At 48.0% G+C, this 9,334-nt stretch overlaps 2 protein-coding genes across 2 annotated transcripts; both read left to right on the plus strand.

The window, feature by feature from the left end:
• Positions 1-3,772: 3,772 nt before the first annotated feature.
• On the plus strand, positions 3,773-5,611 carry LOC124690763 (scarecrow-like protein 33). Its single transcript, XM_047224104.1, has one exon. The coding sequence runs from the start codon at positions 3,773-3,775 to the stop codon at positions 5,609-5,611; it is 1,839 nt and encodes a 612-aa protein (XP_047080060.1).
• A 1,487-nt stretch (positions 5,612-7,098) lies between these two features.
• On the plus strand, positions 7,099-9,045 carry LOC124690764 (scarecrow-like protein 33). Its single transcript, XM_047224105.1, has one exon. The coding sequence runs from the start codon at positions 7,099-7,101 to the stop codon at positions 9,043-9,045; it is 1,947 nt and encodes a 648-aa protein (XP_047080061.1).
• The last annotated feature ends 289 nt before the right edge of the window (positions 9,046-9,334 follow it).

Consider the following 9,334-nt stretch of genomic DNA (forward strand, 5'->3'; position numbering starts at 1 on the left):
GTAATAGCCTAATAGGCCACATTGTCGTGCTTCGTGTGGACTGGACTTCAGAATTATGCACAAAAAGGGCATCTTTCTGGACCGAATTAGGGTCCATCTTGATCACCTGATGCAGAAGAATTCATAAGAGATTTTCAGGATCGTGGAACTCAATCGAGATTCCATACCCAACATGTATGAATGTCATGGAATTGGAACTGTCATTTCAATTGGAAATTTCGGAAATGTCATTTCAATTGAAAATTTCAGTGATCTACCAAATGAACGAGGTGTGTCAAACAATTGACAGAATTGATTTTCACATGTACGGCCCAAAAGTGTACACAGTGATATTTTGACTTTTGAGAAATATACTTTTTTTTCCAATCAAACTCAGAACGATATGGCATGTTTGAATCCACTTCAGTAATACAGATTGTCTAAAAATGAAATAAACACAATGGAATCATTTTAAGAACATTTGCTTCTGAATTAACATCTGCGAATCATTGAATTGGCCACTGAAGTAGACAAATCAGTTTTATGTACCTCCCTTAGCTTCTTCAGTCACATCCCTTAGCACCATCCTAGGGAGTGCAATATTAATTAACAAGGTTAGCAATGGTACTAAGCTTTTTAACTGGTAGCACCTTATCCTCGCATCACTTGAACTCTTGCTTGTCATTTTCTTTTCACCTCTACAGCGTGTCATTTGAATCTAGGAATGTGGATGTTTTAAGCTTATCTGAGACCGCAGTCTGAAGTTCCAAAAGGAAAAAAAGATAGACCATAGCTGGAGGGTGCCGTACCATAAGGGGCTCGCCAGACGCGCGGCTGCTCCTTCTCCGCCCACTTTCTCAAGGAAATGCTTTTCCGTTTCTTCTGTTTGAGTTAGTTCCATTCGCTTTAGAGATAACGTTTCTGACCACATACCACCGTTATCATGGCGTCTGCCTATCCAGAAGTAGCTCTTCTGGCACCGAAATGACGCGGAGAACCGCATTGGAAAAGGTTTCTTCTTTCTCCTTGAGATATCAACCAAAATTAAATGGGATAGCTGAGTGCACAATCATTTCCTGCTATATATGCCTAGCCTCATGGATTGAATGCTCATCGATATGGATATCTTCTGACGGGAACAGGAATAGTCCCCAGAAAATTTCTCAACTTGAACCTGGCTTATTTATGGGCAGCGCTAGCAATCCTCCGGAGGCACCAAAACATTCCAGCCTCCTGCTTCACATGTTGACACGTGTCTACTTTTAGGCAAAATTCTGACTTTGCTTCGTCGCAGCAAAAAAAGTCCCGCTTTTGCTTCATTGAAGCAAAAAACGGTTCGTCTATAAAAATCCTGACTTTGTTTCGTTGCAGCAAAAAAAGTCCCGCTTTTGCTTCATTGAAGCAAAAAACGGTTCGTCTATAAAAATCCTGACTTTGCTTCGTCGCAGCCAAAAAAAATCTCGCTTTTGCTTCGCTGAAGCAAAAAAAACGGTTCATCTATAAAATAAAATAGAAAAAATACGTCGAACACAGACCTCGTCGGAGACCTCGCCGGAGACCTCACCAGGGACTCACCGGAGACCTTGCTGGACACCTCACCGGAGACTCGCAGGAGACCTCGCCGGAGACATTGTAGCGCAAGAATTATACTAAAGTAGCAGAACCACATAATATTTGTAGCATAAAAAATATACAATTGTAGCATCGTGAACTACTCCTCGTCAGTGCACCGCCGGTAGCATTTCTACACCGTCTGGCAGCACCGTCACTTCCTTCTTGCAGCACCACCACAGACTGGTGGTAGTACCGTCGGTGACCATTTGCAGCATCGTACTTTGTCAAAAGCATGGTACTTGGTCGGAGACCTCCTTGTGGCAATGTTGCCCGCCAATGACAACACCACCACTTGCTCCTTGCAGCACCGACAATAGCCATTTGTAGCACCACCGATCGTCGTTGGTAGCACACGCAACGACCATTTGTAGCACCGCACGTCAGCGTGGTAGCACACGTGGCCGGCGTTGGTAGCATATTCAGCCACCCTTTGCAGCACCATCGGCCGCCGTTGGTAGCACCAGCATGAACCATTTGCAGCCCTTGCCCACGGTTGGTAGCACACAAAGCACTCAGGCTGAATCGGATGAGTGGGCCAGATTGTTGCCAGCGCAGGACGAAGCAGAGGGGAGACGGCAGCGTTGGCAGATTGTAGCACCACCACTAACAGTTTGTAGCACTGCCGCCGGCAATTTGTAGCTCATCGGCCGACTGTTTGTAGCACCTTCGTTGACCGTTCGCAACAACCGCACCTACGGTTCGGGGACGCGCTCTGCGGGCAGTGCCTTACCCCACAGCCTTTGCAGCTCCATCTAGTAGCCTTTATAGCTCCGCTTGATAGGATTTGCAGCATAGTTCGTCTGCGCATGCGCGGGAGAAAGAAGAGGCACGGACGGGAAAGGCCGGCGAGCGGCGTGGTCGGAGGTTGACGGGCTCGTGCCGGAGGCGGAGCCGCAGTGGTGCTACATGACCTTGTTGGGTCGGTGGCGGCCCCGATGGTCGGTAGTGTGCGCCGTGAAGGTGGGCGACAACCCCACCCGGCACAGGGAGGCGCGATGGAGGTCGGCGATGGCCCCACCCGGCACAGGGTGGCGCGGTAGAGGTCGGGCGATGGCCGTCGGGCTGGAGGTAGAGCGGGTCCCCGGTCACAGTGCCGTCGTGTGGGACAGAGGCGGCGGCGCACGGGATGGAGGCGGCGGCGCGCTCCATTCGAGGCCGGCGGCGGCGGAGCGATCTGTCGAGGCTGCCGTCACTGGGGACGGAGGCGGAGCGGCGGTTCGTGGCTGGAAGAAGATAACGATGGGGAAAAGGAAAGGAGTAGCGACCGTGGGGTCCATACACGTGCGGTTCATGAGGGAAAAAAAAGACAAAGCCAATGTCTGGCTGGGCGCTTGATCTGCGGACTGCGGGACGATGGGATTGATCGTGCGTCGCACGACCCGGAGGTTGCAACCTCCGAAGGATCAGAAGCATTTTCCCTTATTTATTCAGCACATCTGCCCTGGGAGACTCACCACATCCTGTCAGGGAAACATTAGACACAAAAGCAGAGCCATCACGGCAGTTGCCTCCGATCTTAGAACTGTTACAGGCTTATACAGCAAACTGAAGCCTCTTCTGTTGATAAGCTGCATCAACTACAGTTCCATGTTCTCGCCAGTTTTCCTGGCTCGATTTGTACTATTGGCACTGAATGGTGATTTGTAATCACAAACTAGTCCACTACTAGAAACAGGGGTGTCTTGATATCTGAAAAAATGCTTCTGAATTCGTAGAAAGCATACAAAATGCTCAAATGCCATGCATCAATTCAGAAGTTCAGAATAGCTGCCAGTTGTATCGGCCGGTGCTTCTTATCGAAAACTGCATTGTAACTATTTTCATCAAGATTATGACTATTTTATGGATCACTGGAACATAATACTTAAATCTCAAAATATATAACACAGTCGACACATGAATTGATTTTCTACATGGATTGTGCCGTATTTGACCGGGTCAAGGTACGGTTAGGAAGCTGGATCCAATAACAAGGTGAGTAAAATCTTATTCTTTTGTACATTTGTGCAGGCACTGCCGGTGCTGGACGATTTCTCCAACCTCCTGAAATGACAGCATCAGTGACAGCATCAGTGATTCCAACAGTCAGCAAAAGGATAGAGCTAGAAACTTTGATATAACCAACTCCATGCACGTCTTAGATACCAACACGCCCTGCACAATTCTCAAACAACCATTCATGGCAGACACACCAGAGGAAGTCTTGGGCTTTGCCAGGCAAAAACCACCACGCGCCTCCATCTTCTTTGACCTTCCCGCGACACCCCATAAGCAGCCTCAACATGTTCATATGGCTCTAGACAGCATCTCCCGCATGCTCATGGAGGAAGATATTGTTGAAAAAATCATGTGCCAGTACCCTGATAACCCGGTTCTCCTACAAGCCCAGCAGCCCTTCGCAGAAATCCTCTCTGGTGCCTCCGACATAGTAACATCGTCTAATGGCCAGGAGTTCTCGGCACCCATCATGCTTTCTTCTGCATTGCTGCCCAGCCAGGACACTGTGGAACCCAATAGCATTGAAGGAAGCACCAGCATGCAGATGATGTCAACAATGGCATTCTTGAAAGGCATGGAAGAGGCCAGACTGTTCTTGCCTGGTGGAGATAATGAGAGGTTGGCCTGTAAGAAAAGGTTTCATGAGGATGGAGATGTGAGGGATAATAACGTGGGCAGGAGAAGGAAGCAAATCAGGATTTCTGAATCAGAGGAACAAGTCACCGCACGCAACTTGTTGGACCAGCTCGTGCTCAAGAACCATGGCTTGGGCTCCGGTGCAACCCAGAAGCCCACAAGTGAGGTAAAGCAACAGAACATATGCATGCAGGTGCCGCGCATCAGGCGTGGCATGGCGCAGATGATTGTGGTCGACCTACAAACACAATTGCTCCGATGCGCAGAGGCGGTGGCCACCAACGACCGACGCAACGCAGGCAGGTTGTTAGAGATAATCAAAGGACACTCATCACCAACGGGGGACACCACAGAGCGCTTGGCTCATTACTTTGCTGAGGGGCTAGAGGCACGTCTGGCTGGTGCAGGGAGCGAGCTCTACCTCTTACTCATGACGGTGAAACACTCCTCCGTCGTGGAATTTATCAAGGCCTATCAGCTTTACATGGATGTCACCTGCTCCACCAAGGTGGCGTTCCTCTTCTCCAACAAGACCATTTATAACATCGCCGCGGGAAAGAGCAAGCTGCACATTGTACACTACGGCATCGGGGATGGTCTCCAGTGGACAGACTTACTCCGCTGGTTCGCAGAAAGGGAGGGAGGGCCTCCGGAGGTAAGGATTACTGGCATTAACAGACCACAAACTGTATTCCATTCTGCCAAGCGGACTGAGGAAGCAGGTCACAGGCTAATCCTTAGTGCACGCAAGCTTGGTGTGTCATTCAAATTCCGTGCCATCACCGCAAAATTTGAGACTGTCCGTGTTGAGGACCTCGACATCAATCCTGACGAGGTACTCATCGTGAACACCATATTTCAGTTTAGGACCCTAATGGATGAGACCTTAATTGTTGATAGGATAAACCCAAGAGACCAGGTCCTAAAAACTATCAGGAAGATGAAGCCAGCTGTCTTCATACATGGTGTAGTCAATGCATCATACTGTGCGGCCTCCTTTGTAACACGTTTCCGCGAGGCACTCTATAACTTCTCGGCGGGGTTTGACTTGATGGAGGCCACTGTCCCACGAGACAATAACTTGAGGGTTGTAGTGGAGCGTGACATCTTCGCACGGTCCGCCATGAACATTATCGCCTGCGAGGGTGCAGATAGGGTGGAGCGTACTCAACACTACAAGGATTGGCAAGTACGTAATCAGCGAGCGGGCCTAAAGCAGCTTCCATTGGATCCTGACATTATTAGTGTGCTGAAAGCTCAAGTGAAGAAGCGCAACCAGAAGAATTTTATGATCAACGAGGATCACCAGTGGCTTCTGCAGGGATGGAAAGGTCGTGTGCTCTCTGCCATTTCGATATGGGAAGCTAATAATTTTACTAGCTAACTGTCACTCAACATAGTTTAATGCACCCTTAGCAACATTTCAACCATGTTTTTCCCATATAGTCCATTGGGTTTTCATGAAAGAAACCATTTCTGGCAAATACACTTGGGTATGATTATTGAATGAAATGTCTCTTTTGCACCTTCAAGTTATGGTGGTCCCTTGTATTCGTTTTGACTATCAGGCAAGTGGCCAAGCAGCATAGTTCAAAGCCTTCCAAGCTATTCCCGGTGATATGGTACAAAATACATGTGGTATAACAGGCAACTTGAGAAATATCGAGGGACTGGAAACAAGAGTACTAACCATCTACTCCTCCTATCCTAATGAATTGAATGCACATCGAATGAATGAATATGTATATGCTTATCTTCAGACTGAAAAAGTTTGAACAGAGTACTCACTAGAAAGTTACTGAACTTGAAACTGACTGATATATCCAATATATTTTCCTCAAGAGACACACCACATCCGATCAGGAAAAATTTGACAGAAAATTTGCTGACCAGGATTTCCATTTGTTAACCAGAAAATGCACAAGTAACTGCAGAGCCATCAAAGTAGTTGCGCGAGGAACTGTTACAGCAAGTCTGAACTGATGCTCAGTTTACTGTGCGAAAGCTGAAACCGCTCGATTTCTCACCAGTTTTCTTGGCTCGATTTCTACTATTTCCGTAAAAGATGAATTGTAACCACAAACTACTGCAGTGCTAGAAACAACGGTGCCTTCATATTTGAAAAAATTCATATAAAGAATATCTGGAGAAATCGCTTCTGAGTTCTGAGAAAGCATACAAAATGCTCAAATGTGTGTCTTGCTTGGTGGTTTTGACCTAGCTTTATCTGTTTCTTAGCCAACGCTAGTATCCTGTTATCATTTTTTCCTTCTCTAGTTTCCTCTGCCAAGTAGTTTTTGGCTTGTACAGATTTTTTGCCCTACTATCAATGTAAAGCAGAGCTCCTGCCGTTCAGGCTAAAAAAAAGCTCAAATGTTATGCATCAGAGTTCACAAGTTCAGAATAATCGACAGTCGTTCGTATTCGCTGGTGATTCTTATCGACGGACACCAAATCACCGAGAGGACAAACAACCACCATAGTTCCTTAATAAATTGAACTGCCAAAACGTCTTATAATTAGGAATGGAGGGAGTATATTATAACTCTCTCCCCAGGACTATGATTACATCCAGGAACAGAATCCTTGGATCCTACAGTATGTAGCACAACATGTCGATGCATCAATATTCTGCAGAAGTTGTACCAAATTTGACCGGACAGGGATTAACGGTTAGGAAACTGGCTCCAAAACCAAGGTGATCTATTGTACATTTGTGCAGGCACTGCTGGTGCTGGACGACTAATCCAACTTGATGAAATGGCAGCATCGGTAGTTCCAACAGCCAGCAAAACTGATGGAGAAACTTCGATAGATATAACCAACTCCAAGTCTTAGTTATTAACAGACACCGGACCATTCTCAAGCACCATGCACCCATTCATGGCAGCCACACCGGAGGAAGTCTTGGACTTTGTCAGGCCAACATCACCGCCCCCCTCCATCTTCCTCAACCTTCCCCCGACACCCGATCAGCAGCCTGCACAGAATTTACATATGGCCTTAGACAGCATCTCCCGCATGCTCATGGAGGAAGACATTGTTGAGAAAATCCTGTATCAATACCCCGAGAACCCAATTCTCCTGCAAGCCCAGCAGCCCTTTGCGCAAATCCTCTCAGGTGCGCCTGACATAACATCACCAAATGGCCAGGAGTCCTCGGCACCCATCATGCTTTCTTCTGCATTGCTGCCCAGCCAGCCCAGCACCATGAACCTCCAGGACAGGGATCTGGACACCTCCTCTTTGAATGGCATGAACAGCATCTTGTCCCCCGTTGAAGGCCACACCCGCATGCAGATGCTATCAGCCATGGCATTCTTGAAACGCATGGAAGAAGCCAGCTTGTTATTTCCTGGTGCAGATAGTGAGATGTTGGCTTGTAAGAAGAGGTTTCATGAAGATGGTGATGCAAGGGATAACGTGGGAAGGATAAGGAAGCAAATCATGATTTCGGTACAGGATGAATCAGATGAAGAAGCCACCGCACGCAACTTGCTGGACCAGCTCATGCTCGAGGACCACGGCTTGTGCTCCGGTGCAATGCAGAAGCTCCGTGTCACCACCGGTGAGGTTATAAAGCAACAGAACATATGCGTGCAGGTGTCGCACATGAAGAGTGACATGAAACAGATGTTTGTGGTTGACCTAGAAACACTGTTGCTCCGTTGCGCAGAGGCGGTGGCCACCAACGATCGCCACAACGCAGGCAAGTTTTTAGAGAAAATCAAAAGGCACTCATCACCGATGGGGGCCACCACAGAGCGCTTGGCTCATTACTTTGCCGAGGGGCTTGAGGCCCGTCTGGCTGGCGAAGGGAGCCAGCTCTACCACAGCTTACTCATGATGAAGCACTCCACCATCTTGGAACTTATCAAGGCCTATAAGCTTTATGTGGATGTCAGCTGCTCCACCAAGGTGGCGTTCCTCTTCTGCAACAAGACCATTTATAACGTTGCTGCAGGAAAGAACAAGCTGCACATTGTACACTACGGCATCGGGGATGGTCTGCAATGGACAGAGTTACTCCGGTGGTTCGCAGAAAGGGAGGAAGGGCCTCCGGAGGTGAGGATTACTGGCATTAACAGCTGGTCACAACCTGCAGCATTCCATCCTGCCAAGCGGACTGAGGAGGCAGGTCGCAGGCTAATCCTTTGTGCAAGCAAGCTTGGTGTGCCATTCAAGTTCCGCGCCATCACCGCAAAATTTGAGACTGTCTTTACTGAGGACCTCGACATAAATCCTGACGAGGTACTCATCGTGAACAGCATATTTCAATTTAGGAACCTAATGGACGAGACCCTCACTGCTGATAGGATAAACCCAAAAGATCAGGTCCTCAACACTATCAGGAAGATGAAGCCAGCCGTCTTCATCCATGGTGTAGTCAATGCATCATACTGTGCGGCCTCCTTTGTAACACGTTTCCGCCATGCACTGTATAACTTTACGGCAGCGTTTGATTTGATGGAGACCACTGTCCCACGGGACAATGAGTTGAGGCTGGTGGTGGAGCGTGACATCTTCGCACGGTCCGCCATGAACATCATCGCCTGCGAGGGTGCAGATCGGGTGGAGCGTACTCAACATTACAAGGAATGGCATGTACGGAATCAGCGAGCAGGGCTGAGGCAGCTTCCACTGGATCCTGACATAGTTCGTGTTCTAAAAGCACAAGTGAAGAAGCGCCGCCAGAAGAATTTCATGATCAACGAGGATCACCACTGGCTTCTGCAGGGATGGAAAGGCCGTGTGCTCACTGCCCTTTCGACATGGGCAGCTAATGATGTTGGCAGCTCTCACACAATAGAACTTTAAGTACATTCAGAAATAGTTAATCGGCTTTTCATGAACGAAAACATTTCTGGCAAGTACATTCGGATATAAAATATCCTTTTCCCACCTTCCGAGTTATGGTTGCTACTTATATCTGTTTTGTGTATCAGGCAGGTGGCTCAGCAGCATGGTTCAAAGCATTTCAGCTATTTACGGTGCCATGATACGGAAAATCTATGGTATAACAGACAGCTCGAGCAATCTCGAGCGACTGGAAACATGAGTACTAGCTTGCCACAACCGCTGACACTGAAATGCAACCGGTGCCTAC

This window comes from Lolium rigidum, chromosome 2, assembly GCF_022539505.1.
Source record: "Lolium rigidum isolate FL_2022 chromosome 2, APGP_CSIRO_Lrig_0.1, whole genome shotgun sequence".
NCBI classification, from domain to species: Eukaryota; Viridiplantae; Streptophyta; class Magnoliopsida; order Poales; family Poaceae; genus Lolium; species Lolium rigidum.

Coding starts and splice junctions, on each gene's coding strand:
- LOC124690763 (XM_047224104.1), top strand. CDS start 3,773: ATGGCAGACACACCAGAGGAAGTCTTGGGCTTTGCCAGGCAAAAACCA.
- LOC124690764 (XM_047224105.1), top strand. CDS start 7,099: ATGCACCCATTCATGGCAGCCACACCGGAGGAAGTCTTGGACTTTGTC.